Source organism: Andrena cerasifolii, chromosome 9, assembly GCF_050908995.1.
Source record: "Andrena cerasifolii isolate SP2316 chromosome 9, iyAndCera1_principal, whole genome shotgun sequence".
In the NCBI taxonomy this organism is placed as follows: domain Eukaryota; kingdom Metazoa; phylum Arthropoda; class Insecta; order Hymenoptera; family Andrenidae; genus Andrena; species Andrena cerasifolii.
In genome coordinates, this window is record NC_135126.1 from 11,426,027 (window position 1) to 11,448,369 (window position 22,343).

Below are 22,343 nucleotides of genomic sequence, written 5' to 3' on the forward strand. Positions count from 1 at the left end.
GTGGACATATTGTGGAAGATGTCCATCAACTGCTGCTTTACCTCGTTCGAGCTCTCGGTGTTGCTGCTCTGCAGGCTGTTGGTCTTGCTGGAGTTGCTGCTGCTGGAGGCGGAGATCCGTTGGCCGGCAGCGGCTGGCGGCAGCGGGGCGGCCGACGAGACCGGTGGCAGCGTGTCCTTCGCCTCCTCCGGTGGCTTCGGTAACCTACGGCGCAGCCAGTCGTGCTGCAGCGCCTTGCTGGGCGTCATCCTCTCCTCGGGGTCCCATTCCAGGCAGTGATTTATGAAGTCGAGGAAGTACGGGTCGTCGCAGTGCCTCAGCGCCCGTTTCAGATCCTTCGAGCCCGGAGGCCCGCGGACCTTGCCCTTCCGCGAGCAGCCGCCCCTGAGTATGATCGTCCCGTCCGGCACGGTGGTCGCGGTGCAATAACGGGGATAGCCCTTCGAGTTGATGAACAGCTTCGACCTTTTCGCGGATTCCAGCAGGTGCGAGGGCGGCATGCCCAGCACCTCGATTATGCAGGCCAACTGGTCCTCCTCGTCCTCGCCTGGGAACAGGGGGAAGCCGGTGACCAGCTCCGCGATGATGCAGCCCAGGCTCCACATGTCGATGGGCATCCCGTATTTCAAGCCGAGGATCACCTCCGGGGCCCTGTAGAAACGGCTCTGTATGTAGGTGTAGACGCGCTGGTTCTCGTAGCAGCTAGAGCCGAAGTCTATCACCTGGAACAAGAGGCACGTCGAGCTTCGTTAATTAAACGGCGAATGAGAAGGCCCCCGATCAATGCCACCCCGAGATACGAGGGAACGTATGCGTGCCGAATCGCTCGGCCGGCATTTCTCTAGCATCGTTCAACGTTAATCTATTATCGATAACCTTAATTTTATGTGCGGTACGTATGTGGTGCTGTTGCGTGATCGATAGCTTCGCGTATTTATAGAGGCAAGGGTACTGGATATAGAACAATAAATCTCCCTCCGTGCCGTTATTTGCATTCGATACTATCGCATCGTTCGGGGAAGGTGGTAAGAGTGATAGGAAGCAAATTCTGCGCCGCTGTCAATATTTGCCGAGCGCAAACGGGAATAATGAGTTATGGATAAACGTGTTAATTGGAGAGCAGCCGGATCCGCGGTTTAACCGCCTAGTGGATTTTCAGACGCGATTATCCAGCTGGCTAAGTGCTCGTAGTTTCGGATAATCGTTCTTTTTCCAACGAAGCTACTTGTTTTCGGTTGCGCGACGAGTCACGCACCATTTCGGGCGGGGAGTACTGTTTTAACGGTTCCAAGCGATACCGGCGGCACGCTCTCTCGCACGGAATAGTATATTATTTGCAGACTCCAGCCGGATAAACGAAATCTCGAATATACAGCCGTCTGAAGTGTATCATGAATAACGTACGTGGTCTGCATGAACCGGGGATCGCGTATCGTTTACGGCACATTTGGCAACGGGACGTGACAAAATAATGCACTACCCGGCAACAACATGTAACAGCCGCTAGTAAGACGCTGCTTCCAATCATCAGAAGAGTACAGGTCGACTCCACGAAGGCGTTAAGAATATTTAAGGGGGAACACCACTGTAGCGGCCAGAAAAATAAGCTTTTTTTAAGAATTTTTTTCCAGGAAAATTTGTATTAGGTACCTACTTTTAGTGCAATGTCTTAAGAGATAGTAAAAAAAATTAATAGAAAAACGCGCATAAATTTTAATAGGGTAGATGTACAGTAGTTTGTGGCCATTGCACTGTTTTTGGCCATGTGCATAATTATCTTATTTTTAAATTGCTTGCAGATCATTAGAGTGCAGAATTTCACATGATAAATATTTTGTTTAGTATATCACCAGAAATATAAGGTTACATTTATTGTTTACTCGGAAAAATATTATATTTTTTAAGAAATTGCCAAAACTGGTACAATACCTTAAAGTGGCCACAAATGGTGCATCTACCCTGCATTAATTAATCTTCTAGACCCCTCACAGAAAAACACAGGCCGCTAGCGGGCGTGTAACTTTGGAACAGCAGCTCTGATATTAAATTTACATATTTTTAAACGATGTTTATAAACTATATTCCCGACAGAAATTCTTAAAGGCTTATTTTTCCCGGAAATCCCTAGAACTACAAGCAATGTTAGATGAATGTCAAAGAATCGTCTTGATCATCAGACTGAGATCCACTAAAGTTTGTAATACGTACATTCTGTTCCAGTAGATTCTTGGAGGATCGGAAATATTTATAATTAGAAATCAGAGTCCTACGTCTCACAAATGAAAGAATTCCTAGATTCGTGAGCAGTTTTTTTTTCAGTTCTAAGATACAGAGTGGCGGTCCCTTTGGCAACGCCATTCTTTGTTTCGTGTCACTGACACCCTCATTAATATCCACCCACCAGTGACGAACATATTAACGCGAACGCGGGGCTAGGGCAATCGGCTAAGGCGGCGGATAATTCTGCGCGATCTCGTATCTGTTTTCCACCGGCCTACTTTAATATTTCGGGCCGCATCGAGTGGCTCACGTGCGGCCAACAGAAACTCCACGTTGGAATTTATCCAGAATTATAGTGGGCTCGCCTAGTTATCGGCGAACGAGCGTCTACGCGAATTTCAATACGCCAGAATATTATCGCTCGATGGCTAAACGGTGATCTTCGAACTGAACTCTGCCCCCGTTTCCCCATAAACACAGAACTGTACCTTCCCCTGGCCACAGACCAACCCTACTCGAACGCACAGCTACATTTCCCTGTAATGGAACGTTTATATTAATTCTCAGGGAGTGCCGTTTCCAAAACACTGTGGAATTTTTCGTTACCTAGTCACAGTTATTTAACCCTACAGTGCGCACGTAAATTAAAATTAAAGCATTGTATGTACACGTTGGGCCTCAGAAGCCCATGTCCCCAAATCTAGGAATGCGAGATATTCTGGGAAGAAAATATTTTTAGACTGCACGTGATCAATTGCACTGAATCTTTATTAAGAAAAATATTTATAACAAAATTAAATATTGAACATATATCTCTGTAACACTACGGGTCATCGTTATCTAAACAGTTATATCTAGTTCGTTCACTTGTTAAGTACTTTTTACTTCAAACAATTGCCCGGGGCAAAAGGTCCATTTTGAATTGATACACATTTTCTGACGAAACTCAACAAAAAAAAGCACTATCCAACAACTTTGTAAAAGTAAAGCATAATAGTTTTAGGTTATACGAAATAACACCGTATCTATATCTCTAGATTGTTATTACATAGGTTAATAAATAAACTAAATTTCGACCGTAAAACTTAACTGCAATGTTATCGGCGCACTGGATCGGTCAGATTAAAACATTTATTATTTTAATAAATTAAAATAATACATCAAAGCTATTTTGCAATTAATTAATTATATATATTAGTTTCCGACGTTTCGATCTTGGTTTAGATGATCTTCAAGGAAAGTTAAAAGCATATATAAAATACTGCGTATGCTATTGAAAATAAGTCACCGTGCTCTGGCACAACAAGTAACTCGCGAGTCGGGTGGAATAGTTTCGATGTATATTTTAATTTATTAAAATAATAACTGTTTTAATCTGACCGATCCTGTAAGAATATTTTAAAATTGAGAGTATTAACTCGCTTTCTAAATTAATCGTTATAGTTTTTATTCCGTTGTTAAGAATCGGTAGAGTCGAGAAGGTCTTTCCCGAGTCCTGGTCTGTAATCGACTGCCTTTCCGTCCCGTGGAAAGTCCCCTCTTGTCCTTTTGGGAAAAACTCTTAAGGACCCCGATGCCAATTTATGATATTTATGGTGTCGCACTGGTCGGGCCCATCGTCGCTGTAGGCATCACGCTGGCCGCATCTGCGTAAGTTCAACTTTGCAGCCCCTTTTACAAGGTGATGCTTCATTATTGCTAACAATCCAGTGCGCCGATACCATTGTAGTTACATAGTTTGACGTGAAAAACGGGACTTTCTGCTCCATCCTACCCTATTATTTACTCTGAGACCACCTTATCTAGTAGATACACAAATCTTAAGAAACATTCTGCCTCCGAGTACGCGTCTGGGAGCGCGCGTACTGTGTGTATCAAAGGATGGAAACAGGAGTTTCCCCGATCGAGTTCCCCGGGGGATATGTCGCGTCACCATAAATAGTACACGGCACAGCTGATCGATTCTGCGCGAGGGGGCGACGCAAGTTTCCCAAAGGGTGCGAGGGAGAGTTTTTCGAACGGAAGTTGACCCGGAGGGGCCGCCCCGGTTCCAAGTAGAAAACACCCGTCGATGTCAGCCCGAATGTGGGTCTGCTGTCTCGTTGAGTGATCGTACGTCGCTCTCGCGCGGCCCCGCCGCGCCGCCGTGAAATTACTTTATGAAACAATGTAAACAACCGTCAACATCCGGCCTAGGCACGGCGCGTTGCTCGAGACCCATACGTATTCCTTAATTCGTTCCTTCTGCAACCTAAAACCGCGCACAAGGGATTACGAAATCGCGGCTCTCCGCTCGACCGTTCCAAATCAATTTGCATCCGTTAACGCGCGGCCGCAGAGCTGCAGGTGGAAATGCGACTGGTCAACAGCCACGAAGACGCAATTTATTAAACGCGCATTGTGAAATTGCGCGGGACGGGATAGAATTATAGAATTGGTCGCAATATAAACTTCATAGTTTATTGGAACCTAGCTGGCGGAAAAACGGAATTCCGATGGGCGAATTCAAATCGAGGACCGACCGAGTCCACTTTTTGTCAGAAATCAGACTTTGGTCGTCAGCAAATGCCAAGTGCGTTATCTTTTAGTAACCACCGAAATCTGATTTTTGGAAAACAAGTGGAAGTGGTCAGTTTCACGAAGTTCGATGGAAAACATCGTCTACCGTTTAACCGCTTCATTTATTTCTTCCAATTCCTGTAACACCTTTCGAGTCGCAAGCCAGCATAATCAACCACTATTGTATACACGCATTAAGCAAATGAATTCCCACGCTACGCGCGATCGGCAACGCGAGTATAAATATTCCAACCCAAACGCATCAAGAATGAACTCGTGGATTCTATCAAAAAGAAAGAAAAAAAAACGAAAAGAAATCGAGCGGTGGTTGCGTTTTACATAACGAATTATACAATCGAGTATCCCGAGAAACTCGCGTATTTTATGTAACTATATCGCTGGTAAAAATAAGATTTCCTATTACCGAACCTGGGATCACAAGAACAATCGATCCGCCGGCTCAACGTTTACACTATCCCGTTTATAAATCCTCGTTACCTAATTAAATTTCCCTACAAACTCGACGCGTGTCCGCGCCTCCGTAACGAAGCAGACTGCAGCGTCTGCGAGTTACGAAACAACCTTCCGCGGGATCCTTTTTCGTTAATTACCGTGTCGCGGGGTCGGCACCCCCGCCAGCGAGTTTCTCACGGGGTTTCAGCCGCCCCGTGCACGTGGCCCGTAATTGCGGCCGTCTGTAGCGAATAATCGGCGAAGGTACGCGAGCCGCGGTGCTCGCGGTGCGTGCGTCCACGCGTTCCGCTGCGGAAAGGGGTCAGGAACCGTCACCCGAGGCTCGAGACTCGCTTTATCGTGGCCCCGCGAAACGAGCCACGAGGCAACGATGCGGATGGAGGGGCACGGAGGGGAGGGGGAGGCAGTGTAAAATGTTTATTCGCGGTTTCCCTTTCATTCCTCCGCGGGAACGGCGATAAAAAGAAGCTCATTCCCCTAATTGGAGCGGCTGTTTAGCTTGCCGAGGTAACAGGTGGTGCCTCCGCGCCCGCCACTTATACGCGCGAACCTATCCGGAGAGCCTCGAGGAAATCTGTCGTTCAAGATTTCCCTCCGGTCTGTCGCTGTCGTATTCTCCCCGGAATAATGGCCCCGGGATTGCGAGCCACCCGAAGCGGAATTATTTCCGATACCGTTTCGAGTGCGTCCGCTGACCGTGCCCAGCCGCGCTTCAGAATTATTTTCAATATTTCATCGGCGAAAAAGCAGGGACAGAGGCGGAACAGTACACGCGCACCTCTCAGCGTTCCGAACGGTTTGTTTCGGCTACCTGGGTAACTCGAATGCTTTCCACTGACGGAAGATCGAGGAATGATATTTATTTATTTATTAATTTAACGGGACGTCCCCTTTAGATACAAAGAAGCATATAACTAAGTAAGAGACAGTCAGCTGTAGTTAGCCTGTATACCGGAGAAAAAACATATATACACAGCTTCGGAAAAAGAGAAAGCAAAAATAATAGTAATCGCAAAGGTAAAGATAACAATAAAACACTATGGTATTCTACGCTCTAGCTCGGAAATAACTTGCGCCTTGAGTCGTTGAGGCGACCCATTAAAAAGGGCTAAACAAGAGAAGAAAGAGTTCGCCCGGTTCGCAGGATCTATGAATGGGATCACGCGCACCGTAATGAGACTTGGGGCAACCTATCCGAAAATATAACTTACGACGTATGTTATGCAACATCGCACACAAATTGATAGATACTGACATTATTGTAGCGAAAGGCGAGCTGGGAAGCGAGGAAGCTCGATCGGCAGTGGCACTGAGATGGCAGTGGGAATTAAAATATTCTTCTCGCCGTTTTCATAGTCGAACACTCCCATGAAATATTTAAAGGCACCCTGCGCGAGCCTGTGTGCGCGTAAGGGTGGGGAAACGTGTGCCCTAGCGATCAGATTTACATAGCTTCGACAGTCTGCTCGATCTACCGTAACGCCAGCCGTGTCTCGCTGGAAAAATTGCCAGCCGAAAATTCGCCACGGGCGCAGGCTCGTAAATCTGCGCCGGCAAATTGTAGCGCCGTCTCCCTCTGCCATTGGCCAATGTGGTTAAACCGATTTTCGACGGTACAATGGTGGGGAAAAAAAGGGACGTTTGAGGGTAAGCTCTCGCGGAGAGCCCGGCTTTTAAAGGGACTCCCGTGAAAGCACGGTGCGCGCCTTTGACATGTCCGTAATCAACGAGGTGCACGGTAAACGCGACCGCATCACGCTGGGCGATCAATTTTTTCCATCGATCGAATTAGACGCTCTTAGGAAACCTTGACCTTTGTCGAAATTCTATTTCCCTGCGAGCCTGCCTGAAGCTCGGGAAATTGGAGTGCCGCGGGTAACTTTCTACGCAAAGACCTACCGTGTATAACATGCGAGTCTAATTCTGAGCTCTAGCTGCGCTTCATCCAAGTTCTGAATAAGCAAACAGAAGCTAAGTAGTTTCCGATTTCACGTGGCTGGTGCCTTAGAATGCCACGCTTTTAAATAAAAGCTAATTAAAATTGCAAGCCTGTGTTTACCATCGAACTTCGAACATAAGAATACAGCTCGAATTTCAGTGAATTATCCAAACTTCGGTCGAAGTCCATCGATCGAAGGAGATACCAAGGAAAACGGAGGTTTCGTTGAAGGGGTATATTCTAGAATTCCGAGCGCGGCCGAACGGGCGCTGGGCAAAGGAAACAACAACTGTCGCGGTGGGAATCGATATTACAATCGAAACGTGCGATTACGGAGTTAACGAGACGGCTCCGGATTCACCTTGACACGGGTGGCTGAAACGTATCGTTTAAACAAAAAAACACGTTGCGTAATATCGATCCAGCTCGGTGTGATCGAAACCTGGCGACGTGTCCGGTTGAACGTTAAGCAGCAACCTAAGACGCAAAGGAGAGCGCTCGTAATTGGTTGTAACGGGAAGGGCAGGTAGTTCGAACGTTTCCACGGGCAAGTACGTAGAATCGTGTAATTAATACGAATCGGTCAGATGCGGCTTAAGGAGCCTCGTTATTCCTCACCCCGGTCTACGTAATGTGTACACGGGATTTCTTCTTCCTTTCTGTATCCACTTCTCTGTTAACCGTCTGCTATGGTTGTTCGAACGAACATCTAGAATTTATGGACTTAGTTTACGATGCTGGTAATATTCTGCTGTACTTGGGCTTAAGATCGTCCGGTGCTCGCCAAGTTCAATGCAGGCGGGGAAAGATTCGTAGAATTCAATATAGGTGTAGGGAAAGTTGAGGCCAATGAGCTCACTTGATATAGAATGGATATTAAAGCTAACACTGATATTATTTATTTTATCAGAGTAAATCTAATATGTTCAGAATTTTATGCAAGGAGAGATGGTCCTCTCGTTAACTTTGAAAGGCGGAATTAATATGGACAAATACTTTGGCTGCATTGTTCCTCAATATCTCTACTATCTTATTATTATTATTTTTTTTTATTATTATTATTATTAACGTGAAACCCTTTAGTGTACAGAGATACAAAATTATTACCATTACTATATAGAAATATAAAAATAAGAGATTATTATCTAAAACATTAAACGACAATTAACTTAAAAGTATGATTTAAACTTGATTCTGTACAGAACTGTTTCATGAAAGAGGTTAAATGTAACCTCAACTTACCGTTACAGCCTACTAGCTTTACTACTCGGCTTCGCCCGTTTAGATTCTGATTTTACAAAAAAAAATTATTTTATTTATTTTTTTTTTGTGAAAATAGTCACATTCATCTGGATTAGCTAGGCATAATGACCTGGGCCATATTTCGCAACCCCAGAGTTTACCGTTCGAAAGTTTTTAGGCGACAGACAAGTACGCAAACACTTTCAGTTTTATTTATTAAAATAAAAGATAAATCCAGAAACACAGAGGAGGAAGCGATATGACATTATTCATTCAGCTGTTCCGCTTCTAAAGAAGCAATTGGTCTGCACTTTAACGCGCTTTTACGTATAGAGTCTGAAACACAGCGACTTCGCCAACTCTCCTACCCCGCCGACTTACCTCAACTTACCCTAGGTAAAACGCGAGGACCTTCGAGTCTTCATATACAATTGAATACGACCCTGTAGGTCCTTGACACGACGTAGCCGATCTAGGACCAATGAGTTCTGAAAATGGCGAGACAGTGTAGAGTCCGTGTCTGATTTTTTCTTCTTTTTTTTAAATGTGTTTTTTTATAAATTCTTACTAGGTATAAACACAGCCGAATTGGCACCCCGTTTTAATAACAATATATTCTAGGCATCAGTCTCTAACGAGCGCTCGTACTTAAACAAAACATAGGTACTTAATTTTGAATATATATTAAATTGCACTTAGTTTGCTTCCCCTATCTCCTCAGCGATAGAGCAGTTGTACTGCGTTTTCCCTGGAGAAATCGGCTCTAAACCAGGGAGAGTCCGTGTCTGGCCATCTAGATTGCGGGGCCATCTGACACACAGAGAAACTATCCTGGTCCTCTAGGAATCAATATACAAAATTTCGAAACGATATCGCACGATACAGTGAACCAACTTCCACAGGACCCCAAATGAACTCTGCACCCTAATCCCCCAAGCTCGGTATGAACGTTACATTATCGCCTGTGTAAAGTCCCATGGATCCAGAATCGTTTACCTCGAAGCCCAGAAATCCACGAGAGTTTGCATCAGAACTTCAAGTCGTGTATTTTATTCAGAATCGAAGCCCGCAGACCCGGAGGAAGTTTGCCTCGGAACTCGCAGGGTCGTGCATTTTATTCGGAATCTATTAGGCAGACCCGCCCTTGCCACCGTGAAGCTGTAATTCCAGTGCCCGAGCGAAGAACATTTACTGTCGAATCCACCGGTTCGACAGTAACGTGCGAAAACAACGCTGAGGGGAATCGTTGGGCGGAGAGCGTGGGAGATACCACCACGTGCGCACTCGCAACGTTTCCCACCCGCGTGCGTTCATCTACATGTAAAAGTCACGCTCGGAAACGGACGTTCCGTACGCAGCTGAGTGATCCACTTTATTGTTGAATCGTTGCCCCTGGGGGCCATAACCACAGGGAACTCTGAGTCACCGTCGCCGACTGCGGGGAAAGCCGAAGTGGCCACCTCGTTACGTTTCTGGTTGCCGCTTTTCAGTTACGATCGATAAACACGCCTCCCTCTCGGCCGCCTGGCAAAAATATATCGCGATAAAATCTGGCATTTTTCGTATTTCTTGCCGGCACGTTGCACCTGGCGAGTCGGCGCCGAAATCGAACGAAGAATGCTAATGCGGCAGGGCGGTCGGCTTGCACGAGGCTCCTTCGGCGCAACCGAAACGCGTTTCGCCATTGTGCTTCTCTGCAAATAATGGTCCACAAAATTCTCCAAACAAACGCATGCATATACACCACTTGGCCAAAAGTTTGGAAGCTTGAAAGGATTTCCAATTCGAAGTAGACACTTTTGGCGAGGACAGTATTTCGAATTCCCTCAGGATTTACCATTGGGGGGAGTTGAAGGGATACAAATATTCTTAATGCAAATTCAATAAAATTCATTAGGTGATGATGAAAATTTATTTGAAGAATAAAATCCATTTTTCTTTTCTTTTTAGAAAGCTGTAGAATTACTTCACTCGTGGCTACATTAACCCTTAACTGGTATACTGTTTTCGGCAAACGTGGCTGGTATACTGGGGTCGTGGCAGACCCCAAATAAAAAAGGACACAGAAATTTGGAAAGTCGACCCTGAATCAACCTCTATGAATATTTTAACCTAGAAAATTAAACTATTATTATAAAATTAATTAAAAAAAACAGTTTACAAGCTTAGGCAACCAAAAATTTTTGAAAAGCGAACTTTGCGTGCCTGGGGTCTTGAGCGACCCCAAGATACCAGTTAAGGGTTAATCTCCTGTTTCCTTGGTGGTTGCCAGGGCCCTGACTCAGACCCTCTGTGTGCGCCAGTGAACGTATATATTAAATTTATTTATTTCAGGATAAAATCTCCGCCCCCTCCAATTCATACAGTGCTCCCAAACTTCTCGCCGGCAGTCACGTGTCTGTGACTCTGGATTCTAATTAGAATGTCGCTGCCCCAAGTCACGTGACATTGGATTCAATTTTTAGACTCCTTTTCAGAATGTATTGTCACGTGACGCGAACGATAAAAACTGTTGGGTGGCGTGCGGCAGTTCCCCTGCGAAACCATGACGAGTCCGAGCGCCAGGTTGGTCACGGGTAACAGCGGCGAGTTATTGCCAAGGTCGGCCATTACATCTGACCGGAAATGCTTCGGCTGCCACGTCCCCCGTGTCCCGGCTGCGCCGTCATCTTCGGGGAACAATCGGCGCAGCGTATACGGTACATCGAGTCAAGCACCGCGCGTACCGTGGAATTTTAATTTCCCCTCTGTCATTATATTCGTATCAGAGGGACCGGGTTACGTCCAGCGCGGCTCGAGCGTAAATAATATAACAGCGTACAATTAATTGCGAGCGCGAATGCTAATTCCCGCCCCCGGGGAGGGGGTACGAAACGGCCGGTCATGCTTCCGAGGAGATAATTCAGCGGGAAGTTGGAAATTTCCTCCTGCTGACGTCGACTTAGGGACTTACTTCAGGGATTTATTTTTTAGCAAACGGAATGTCCGACGTAAATAATGTTTTGTCTACTTGTTAATACACTTATCCACAGTATACAAAAAAATCTATTTTAAATTTTTAACAGTTTGTTTTTTAATATACATCGCACTGATGCGAGCGCCTTGAGAAAGCGACGCAGTGCTGATGCAAGTGATTCCGGGAGAACGACGCATTTGAAATAAAAAAGTCGAAGTGTGTTGTAATCATTATGAGTGTGGTTATCGCCGGAACCAGGATTATTTTTACTGATAGAAAATTAACAAATTGGCGGAGGTTTGAAGTTTAAGTGTCGAAATACGGCGAATCTTTCAATCATTTTGCCTTGTAAAAAGTATGAAATGGTTAATCCAAAAAGGTTTCCGTAGCCCCGGCCGTAGCCACTGATGTTCTGAATAACGTGTAAAAATTTCAGACTGATCGGTGTAATAGTTCTTTTGCAATCACCTGCACCAGTTGAAAAAATGTTGTTTTGAGATAATTGCGTTTTAAGTTTTTAAAACAAGTTAAAAAAATTCTTTTAATTTTTTTTGTATGACATAAGAGTAGCTTAATAAACACCAAAAAGATTTATTGCATTATATGTTGTATCTACGGAGAAAAAAATCTTTAAAAATAGCTTAATTTTTGAAACCGTCACAGTGGACTGACTCCTTAAGTGGAAACGAAAGGCTTTAACGAAGGGAGATATTAATTTAATAAAGGCGCCTGCTAGAAGCACAAACTCAGCTACCGTCTGCTCAGGAGGAGCACCTCAATCGCTAATTCTCATTAAAACACTGGTATCTTTCGGGACCAACGAAACATTAATTATTACCGTCGATCGATGGCAACTATGAACGCACGCATCCACGTCATCCTGGAATAAAAAAGAAATACCCTATTCCTCAAGCCTGTACCTACAAATTTTATACACTTTTCAAACAACAATCACGTTTTCGCCGCGGCAGATATCCCGCGTTGTTGCAAATATTTTTGAGGCATATTTTTCGTTGCAAAATATTGCATTAGCAACGAGGGGTTGGGGTAATTCAATATAGATTTAAAAAAAAAAAAAAACATCCATTTTCCGCGTTGCATCGAGGCGGTATCGGGAAAAATAACAATCAGAGCCCAGCGATCGGCGAGCAAAATAAGCCGCGGCTGAATAATAGAGACGGGGAACAGGCGGGGGTAGGTAAACTGCGTGGGCGGCTGGATTCGACGGAGTTTTCAAAATATTTTTGCGTAGCGCCGACGGGACGAGCGGTGCCCGGGCGTGGTTGCGTGAACATAAAATTGAAGTATCGACATTTAACGAGCCGTAAACAGAGCTGTGAACGACGTCGGGTGCTTTCGACGGCGAGAAACCGGATATTATAGGATGCGCCGATTGTTTCCGTTGTCAGTTCGCGCTATTCCCTCCTCCCCCTCCCCGTCTGCAGTTTTGCACGAAGCACCCTCTGCTTTCCACCCTCCCAGCCCAAGGGACGATCGATGCCCCGATATTCGCGCGCTCGGACACGACGATCTGGAACTCGAAATCCTAGTCGGAGAGAGCGAAGAGAGTGAGTGCAATTGAATAGCGTCCGCAACGTGAAACGTGCCTCGAGTATCAATTACACTCGCTTCTTCTGTTGTTAAGCAGTTAACGTTATCTGCCGGCGTACTCGGTCAACCCGTAATCAGTATAATTAACGACGGTAAGAGCGTTGGGGGTGGGGAGGGGTGGCGGAGGGACTCGTTGTAAATATTAAGCCGCGGAAACGCGACTAGAATGGCGCGCGACGTATCGGGTGCGTGAATAACGTCCCCTTCGACGCGTTGACACTTATTGCACGCGATCTTTTTCCGCTAGCATCGGGTGGTTCTTGCAAACACGCTGATACGACTATCGGTGATGTTTGAGAGCGCGTTGATTGATGCTCGAGTTATTATTCTCCTGAATGGAGGCAGCGGTCACGTCTCGATGTTCTTTGCATATTTTACAGTGACTTTAATGATAGTATGTACTTGGATACTCTTCGAAGACACCTGCATTCATCTGTTCGAAGTAATCAACCCCTGGCACCGCAAAAGCTGATCGCTTTCAACGGGGAGCGATGGTAATGTTGCGAGCACCGGGTATAGCGGCATTCATGGCCTGCTGGTGCTCGCGTCTGAAGCGAGAAGACGCCTGGACAAGACAAACTGAAGTGTTGATTGAATTGCTGCCAGTACTGGGCTAGCCAGGAACAGTGACAGACGTGCCAGGAATATTATACACAATATTAAGCGTTACTGTAAAAAGTTATACCGTGTTGTCGTGATATTTTAATAAAAACAAATGGAGAGTAATTTATAGCACATTTTGTTGGTGGCCACTGGGAGTACAGAAGCGTCGAATCGCAAAGGGTTATAAAAATCAAATACCCCGGAAGATAACGTTAATGATTTGGTATACTGGTTAAAAGCAGGAAATGTCCACTCTGCACTGGAACAAAATACGGAATGTCCCCACTCTTTGCCTGAATATAAGCTTCTATCGCCAAGTTAGAACAAGAAATTATTTATGAAGAGAAATATATCAGATAATTAACCCTTAACTGGTATACTGTTTTTGGCAAACGTGACTGGTATACTGGGGTCGTGGCAGACCCCAAATAAAAAAGGACACAGAAATTTGTAAAGTCGACACTAGAGCAACCACTATGAATATTTTCATCTTAGGTAATGTAGAAAATAACAGAAGCGTAGAAAGTTAAACTATTATTTTAAAATTAATTAGAAATTCAGCTTACCAACTTAGACAACCGAAAATTGTACATCGAACTTTGGGTGCTTGGGGTCACGAGCGATCCCAGGATACCAGTTAAGGGTTAACACTATTCCTACCACGACCGGTCGAATGACCGTTTTCAAAATTTCGATCAGAATTTCCTATATACAACGTAATTGAATCGCCTTTAAACTTCACGACTTTTCCTCAAATATACGCATGTACATGATATACTTCTGAATAAAAGAAACTATATTTTTATACTGTCAAATTGGCTATTATGTTCATTCCATATTAAAAAATATAAGTCGCGGTAGGAATAGGTATTCGTGAAGTGTCGGTAGGAATAGTGTTAAATTCATCGAGCCTTGTTTCTTTACTGACGTACTAAAGTATCAAAGCTTGCAGCTTTAGAAGCTCGGTTCATAGAAACTTGCAAAACTTGTGATTTGACCGTCTGAACTGTTATACCAATTACGCGCACTAATTTCGACCTATCTGCGTTTTGTCAATAAAAATAAAATAAGAACTTAATTCTCTCGACGAAGCCGCCTCGTGGCATTCCCTGTTTTCCCTTTACCCTTCAGATAATGCCTGACGAAGAGCCACCGAATACGCCGAAACGCAAGAATAATGTCGACGGAGGAGGGATGGCGCGCCGTTTCCCGGCTACTGCCATCGAAATCTTCCTCGTGTGCGAGTAGCTAATTAATGGAATCGCATAAATCAGCGAGCGGGATCGCGGCGCGATAACAGGCTGGCAAGCGCGCGCAACAATAATGAATTATTAACAGGCGGTCGTCGCCGGTACGATTTCACCCGGACTTACGTCTCGCGTTACTATTAGGAAGCGCGGTTTCCGCGGAACTCTCCCTCGCGGCCCGTCCCCTCCCGCCCTAACCGGTAGCCATCCCTCGTTTTCTTGCAATTACGAAAATTCCGCGGCGAGGCGCATAAATTGCCGGGTCCCGCGGCGTGCTCGTGCCCTCCCCCCTGCTCCTTGCCGCCGTCGCGGCCTACTTTAACTTAACTCGATCGAGAAGTCGCGATTAATTTAAAAATTCATTAAACGACGGGGGGATGCGCTGGCTTCCGTCTCGGCCGAACAACGGGGAACGGACACGGAGCTGCCTCGTCTCTGACTTCTCTTCGACTTCGTCAGTCGAGTAAGGCTGCCCCGTGGAATTTACGAACCGGCAAACCGGCCGGGGAATTATCCGGTCGATGAAATTGCCCTCGTTGTCGTTGCTCGTACTTGCAGAGTCTGGACGCGTACAATTCTCCCCTCGCAACCCCCCTCGTCGCTTTCGCGGCGGAGCGGTTCTTATTTCCCATGTCCGGAGGAAAACAGAGTTGGGAAGACCGTGGTCTCGATTAATTTTCAATTACTCCGGCCCAAGTAATTTAACCATCCCTGTACCCCCCACCCCCTGCTCCACCGAGTCACGCGAACTTCGTTGCGCTTGACGCGCTGTTATGGGTTCAGAGATGGAAGAGAGTTTTCTTCCAGTGATGTTTATTGTCAATCAACACAAATAGACTTCCTACAGGAATGACATAGAGTACACGAGTTAACTTATACACGGAGGAAGCGACTGACGCCGTTTTCGAGAAGCTCCGTCATTTTATCCCCTGTTAGGACAAGGGATTCTGGCGTGCCCCACGTGACCTGGAGAACTGGGGAGTCCGACGTCTCCTGGAAAAGGAGAAAGCACGTGCAGGCCACCTTAAGGGGAGGTTTCGGTCTAAATGACGATTTTTTTTATTTCATGTTTCGAATGTTCATGTTTTAGGAATACGTGTTTAAAAGGATTTGTTGAAATTCGTAAAATTCACGAAGTTATAGGCATTTGAGTAGCGGCAAATGCATGGGTGATAGCTGGCCAATCGGCACTCACGTAAAACTTTAAACGCGTTTTTCTCGAAACAGTGTTCTCAAAACGGTGGGCGCTGTATCTCCAAAAATTATTATCCGATTCGACTGAAACTTTTTTATTTTGAAGAATATACTTCTGGCTAGGGGGGGGGGGGACTAGAAAAAATTACAAAAAATTAAAAATTTATAATTTTCAAAGGCGTTGAAAAGTGATTTCAAACTTCAAGTGTCGTTATTTTCTAAAAAAAAAGTCATTTTTTGTAAATATTTCTACTTCCCCTAGACAGAAGAATAATCTTCAAAATAAAACAGGTTTCAGTCGAATCGGATAATAACTTTTCGAGATACAGCGCCCACCGATTTCGATCAATTTTTTGACGCCTTGACTTTAATGGCTACCCTGGGCCGTCTGCAATGATTAATTATAAAACAAAAAATATATTTCTATAATTTAAGACATCCTTAATACAATGCAAAAAGTCGCATTAAATTATATATAGAAGTTTTCCTGTAATTAATTCCTAAATATCACCTATATTTTTGGGCTCTAGACCGGAACCTCCCCTTAAGGTGGAATCAGACGGCGCGTGAATCGGCGATTCCACCTTTACACCAACCGGCTGCTGCGCGTGCCTAGCTCCAGACGTGCGTTGGCGTATATCAGTAAGAAGTGTCACGTAGTGTCCGTTTTCGGGTGGCTTGGACAGTATGACATAACAGCGCGATCAGCTTCTATACCATCCCGAAGGAAGCCTGTCCTCCATTCTTCCACCCAGCCGCGGATATAAGCTGGCTCTCGTTTCTTCTCGGTGCGCCGGGGCAAAGGAATCGTTGCATAACTCGGGAAAGGATATTCCGTGTACGGGACGGATGGATAAGTGGCTATGGGCGCACGTTTATCGTGAACGTGGCCCGCGGATGGGCGGGAGCGCTCCCGCTTATCTGCGCCAGCGGGGGCTTGAAATTAAAGCGGACTGAAGGCTTTGGTAGTGGAAACGCTACTGGTCCGGACGTCTCCATCGCGATGCGGTAAGGTAATAGACCGGTAATCTCGTTCTTGCTCTTTGTGCGCCGGGGAATTAAGAGCGATCTCTGCCATCGAAGGTACGTACTTCCCTCTCCCTATCTACCCTAAATATTTCATTGGTAATCGCCCACTCGCGTGTCCAGTGATTTTCCAAAACCGCTTGCGATTGAAACTTAAATTTCCCCGCCGACACGCTATTAACTCCCGCGAGCCCAGGGCACGAGGAGCCTCGCTGGTGGAAAGTCCCTACGAAAAGTTCAGCGGATCGCCGAAGAAGAGGCGAGTGGAAACGAGCGTTTCGCCCGCGAAAGAAAATTCCAGCAGCGGCACGCATGCAGGCTGCCGTGGCCACGGCGCGCAAACAGCTAGCAAAAGGACGATCGAGCAATTCGTATCCAGCACGGAGAACCGGTCCAGCCCTCCGTGTCGCGGAAGTGCCACGGCTCTGCGGTAACGTCCCGGCTCTAACGTCGTGTGCTCGATTAAAGTATCGAAACAATGAACAGGCTCGATTCATTCAGCGATCGATACCGTTCCGCCAACGTGCAAGATCACCGGAGCGAGCCCGGCGAAGACGAGGGGCTGCCGGTGAAAAATTGGCTCTAGGCCGATCCCATCGGACAGAACAAGCATCGGACGATCGCAGATGTATGCTTCCATTGTGTCGATTGTTCGCGGAGGAATGTCCCTGGCGATTGCAACTCGAAAGTGTACACAGGCTCGCGTAGGTGTCGGGGATATTAATGCGAGCAGATGTGAATAATTAGCGACGGGGGGGGGGGGGATTAATATTTCGGGAGTTACTCGAGCTAATTGGTTTGGAAGCAATCTCCGATTGATTAGAGGCGCGCGCGTTCTCCAATCACTTCTCGCGCCACACTTGGCGAACATTTCGACATCGCGCAAGTTCGTTGTTCCATGATTTATTTAAGGAAGCGACCGGCGGCCGTGGGAATTATAAATGTCGCGATATTCCGCTGGAGACGGTGCGCGGAACGATCGCGTGTATTAAAATACGCCCGGCGCTACGTCCCGTGAATAAACGATAAATTGCTCCGACGGTGTGCACCGGCGATACATGCCCAGACCCGGGGAAAAAACCTTAACGTGTAATAAAACGACTGGATCGCAGGTGGATCGTGCTTTAATCGAACAAAACCGCTTCGAATGTGATAAATTCAGCGGAGATTTCCTCGAGCTACCGGGCCCCGCTTGTCCAGCAACGGTCTCTGCACTCTCTGCCCTTGTTCCAGTCGTGGAAAAGCGTCCGTTAAAGAAACACCGTGGGCCGCGCATTCGCTTCGACAGAAATTCCACGCGCCGTCCGATCCGTCCTCCTTTTTTTTGTTTTTTTCACCTGTTTTCACGAACCGTCCACCGTCGCGGTTCCGACGATACCGTTCCCGTTGTTTCACGGATCAGCCGAAAAGCGGCTGCCCGAGGATTTCCGTTCGGCGGGTCTAACTGTAAAAATTGACGGTGAAAAAGAAAAGAGCGTGAAACCGCGTGTAACGCGTTTACGTGACCACTTCGCGTCCTGATTTAAGCGCCGCGGAAGCGTTATCGCTCTTGTAACAGCGCTCTCAAGTGGGCGCAGCCCAATTAGCCTCGGAACAATGAAGATAGCGGGGTTCATTCAACGATCGAAACGCTAAACGCGGCGATACGTGTGCGCGCGTGTCCCTCTCATTGAATCTACGGTTACATCTTGCTTACAGGCCGGGCATAGCTTAGTGGCCTTTAAATTATCAGCTGCTTGAAACAATTGGGGAATATCAAGGGCAGGGTGCTCTTAATCAGGTGTTTCGTAGCGTCGCGAAGTTTCTACTGGGTTTCGAAGCATTTGGGGAACGACGAAGATGCGTTTTAAAACTTTCTTGAACTTCCTGTGTCTTCATCAGGGAGACTAACGGTGCAGATCCACGACGAGAGAACAATATCGTGTCTCGCGTGAGACTTTAAGGGGCGACACCGCGGTAATGGTCCGAAGAGTAAAGGTATCTTTGGAAATTTATTAAAAACGAACTACGTAATGAACCTTTTTTAAACTTTCAGGACTTTGTATTGGATATTTAAGGTATACGAATATATTTTTTTAAATTTATTTAAAGCAGATTTAGAAGCTGTACAGGACCGGTAACTTAGGGCTGCAAAAAAATTCCGCTGACGTGGTTGACAGTTTTCCGACGAAACGGGTCTCCGGAAATCAAAAAACCAAAATGTTTTAAACACTATATGCGCATGGCTATGGCACGACGAGTTCGATTTTGGAAATATTGAAAAATGATAAAATGGCGAATCTGAAAAAAATTGTGAAACTTGGTTCTAGTAAATTAACCTCTTTCGTTGAAAACGAAATAGAAGGAAACGACCAATCAAAAAAATCTCCGAACGTGCCATAGCCATCCGCATACACTCTTTAAAACATTTTGGTTTGTTGATTTTAGAAGCACCGTTGCGTCAGAAAACTGTCAACCGGATTTTTTGCTGCGCAAAGCTACTGCTCCTGTACAGCTTGTAAATCTGCTTTAAATAAATTTAAAAAAATATATTCGTGTAACTTAAATATCCAATAAAAAGACCTGAAAGTTTAAAAAAGATTCATTGCGTAGTTTGCTTTTAATAAATTCCCAAAGACACCTTTCCTTTTCGGGCCATTACTAGTGTTCCCCCTTAATCTCACGAAACAATTATTTAATTACTACTTTTTAATTATTCTGCCATTAGTTTCGTAAAATTAGACTCTGACGCGACAAATTTCGTGATATATTTTCAAAAATCTCATCTCTCGCGACTATTTCCATTGTTTAGTCGTTGCTGAGATTTTTGTCTCGCGATAGAAAAGTTCCACGTAAAATCTCATCGTAGATTCGTACCTTGAGAACATCGAAATGCTAGCGAAACAGTCGGACGCGAACCGAAGAGTTTTGACCACGACTGCGGCGCGGTGCTACGTTATCAAAGGCAGCATCGGAACATCCTTCTGCAAAAGCCCGCAGATAAGGATCTCAGTCGAAACAAACACCCTTCCCTAATCCGGCCTTATCTTGCAGCAGGGGCTGATTCGTGGGGGCCATACCTGGACGTTCTTTGTCTAGCTCCGCTGGAGCTTTTAAGTTATCGTTGGACCTTGCCCAGGCGATGAAGTTGTTTGAATAGGCGATCCTCGAATTAGTCGAGGCGGTCGCTGTGAAACGGGGGCGGCGAATTAATTTTCCCCGAAAATGGCAAGCGGGGCCTCGAAAAGAGGGGGGAGGAGAGGGGGGGGGGGGTTAGGGGCGGTAATTAAAAAGTTTTAATCACCGAAAACGAAGGAGACTGGTGCGGTTACGGGTTAACGAATCCTGCAGGAAAAGGCATCCTAACCGTAGTTGACGTTGCCGCGAGCAATAGCCGGCTGCAATTTCTGCGTTCACGCTTTCGCCCATTTTTCCATTAACGGCGCGGGTAAATATCGAGGTTGCTTCCGCGCTGCTCGTCGCTCGGACAAAACGGTTACAGCGCGGCGCATGAAAATCGTCGTTACGAGCGTTCGAAAATCTGCTCGATGGAACGGCCACGTCGAAGTTAGAATGGCACTATCCCGAAACGATCGTGCTACTCTCCTTTACTTTCTTCCGCTATTTTTACCTATTAGAGTCCACTGACCTGCGCACGCGGCTTCTATCTCTCTGTCTCTCTTCCCCTCTCTCTCTCTCTCTCTCTCTCTCTTTCTCTCTATCTCTCTCTCTCTCTCGGATACTGTAACAAACCGTAAAACAGAGTAGCGGTAGATCGTCATTACCGTACTCATTAAGCGTTCAATAAGAAAACCTATAAAATGAGTAACATTAAGACTCATTCATTCATATTTAATTGGCGCCTTGATGCCTGCCCGTGCAGCCTCGCTCCACCTCACTGTTGCCATTTTTCCCGCTCTCTAATTGACCATTACCGGCGGGTGCTCGCTTGAAAATCATCGAAATTTACGTAACGGCAGAAGCTTCGATAGAAATTTCCGCGCGACCCGCGCTCAACGGGAGAAGAATGGCGTCGCGGGCTAGCCTCCCCTGGGATATGCAACCGGCCGGCCCTCGGTGGACGTACATTTCCGATAAACTAGAATCGCGGATTAAAGGCGGCGGTATCGACGGTAACCTAGGGCTATTAATAGGCGAACAGAGAAACCTATTCGTTCCCTATTTTTACGACCGAGCTACCCCGCTGGTGCCGTGCACCTTCTTCGTGGCTCGCGAGGCCTCCTTCTACGAGACTCCTCGCCAATTACATTTAGGCCGTGCCGCGTTTAAGTATATTTATCCTGTTTTCCGCATAATTACGGCCACGGCTATTTAAAACGCTCCGGAGGAAAATGTCCCGGAATGAAGCCGCGCGGAAGTCAGCGGAACGGGCTACTCTCTTCCTTCCTCTATCTCCCCCGCTGGTGGCTTTACGCATGGCGATAGTTACGAGGGCCGAGGGGACTTACTTGTTGCCATACGTTCGTTCACTGCAGCAAAAATATATGAACTATTAAACGGCACGTCGGCGGCCGTCCCAGTAATGCTTCCAAGAACCTGGTATTGATCCTTCGACTTAGAAATTCGCTAGTCGTTAAACAGCGATATACCTCCTCGGTGGTTCCTCGACTAAATTGAGTGCCAATAATCCTCCGGCCAGCGTCTCCGAGGGAAATAAGTCGGAAGGTATTACCTTCACCGGCATTGTCCCCTGGCTCGTCGCTTTTTCCCAAAAACTTTCCAGAATGATTTCTCCGACGACCTACCTGCTGACCCTCGAAACAGCCCTCGACCCTTTTATTCGGCGCTCCATTGTCACGGCGAACTTTGCGCGCTGAATGGGACGGTCCCGGGTCGAGGGAAAGTTTCGGCGGGCGAGATACGAAAGGAGCTAGGGCCGCGAAGATGCGAGAGGGAAGTAGGGAAAGGCTGTCGTAGAGACGAACTCGAAAATAGATGTTGGGGAGCGACCGCGTAAGCTTATATTTAGGCTGGGAAGTGAAGATGTACAATGTGGGAGTAATGCTTAAGGAGAGGATAGCTGGTGAGACGCGGCTGAAGAAACACAGGAAGGCTAACTATCCGCTGCCTATGCAGCCATAAGGTTCGTATATTTAGAAGGAATATTTGTCCCCGTCGTATATAAATTCGCGTCTCCCGATACAGGAATATAGATCGACGGAGTTCGAGCTGGTTCAAGGGGCGTTCGAGTGGCTTGAAGTGGGTTCGAGCGAGCAGAGATGGGTCTGAAGGTCTGAGCGTGTTGAAGCGGACTGCGACGAGCACGTGTGAG

General features: G+C 46.3%; 1 protein-coding gene across 3 annotated transcripts in view; it reads right to left on the minus strand.

The window, feature by feature from the left end:
* LOC143373271 (dual specificity tyrosine-phosphorylation-regulated kinase 2) overlaps positions 1–22,343 on the minus strand; it is a 43,519-nt gene that overhangs the window by 10,284 nt on the left and 10,892 nt on the right. For all 3 annotated transcript variants that reach the window (XM_076820379.1, XM_076820376.1, XM_076820377.1), the window contains exon 2: positions 42–722. In XM_076820379.1, coding sequence (XP_076676494.1) covers positions 42–722 — 681 coding nt within the window. The remainder of the gene's footprint in view (positions 1–41; positions 723–22,343) is intronic.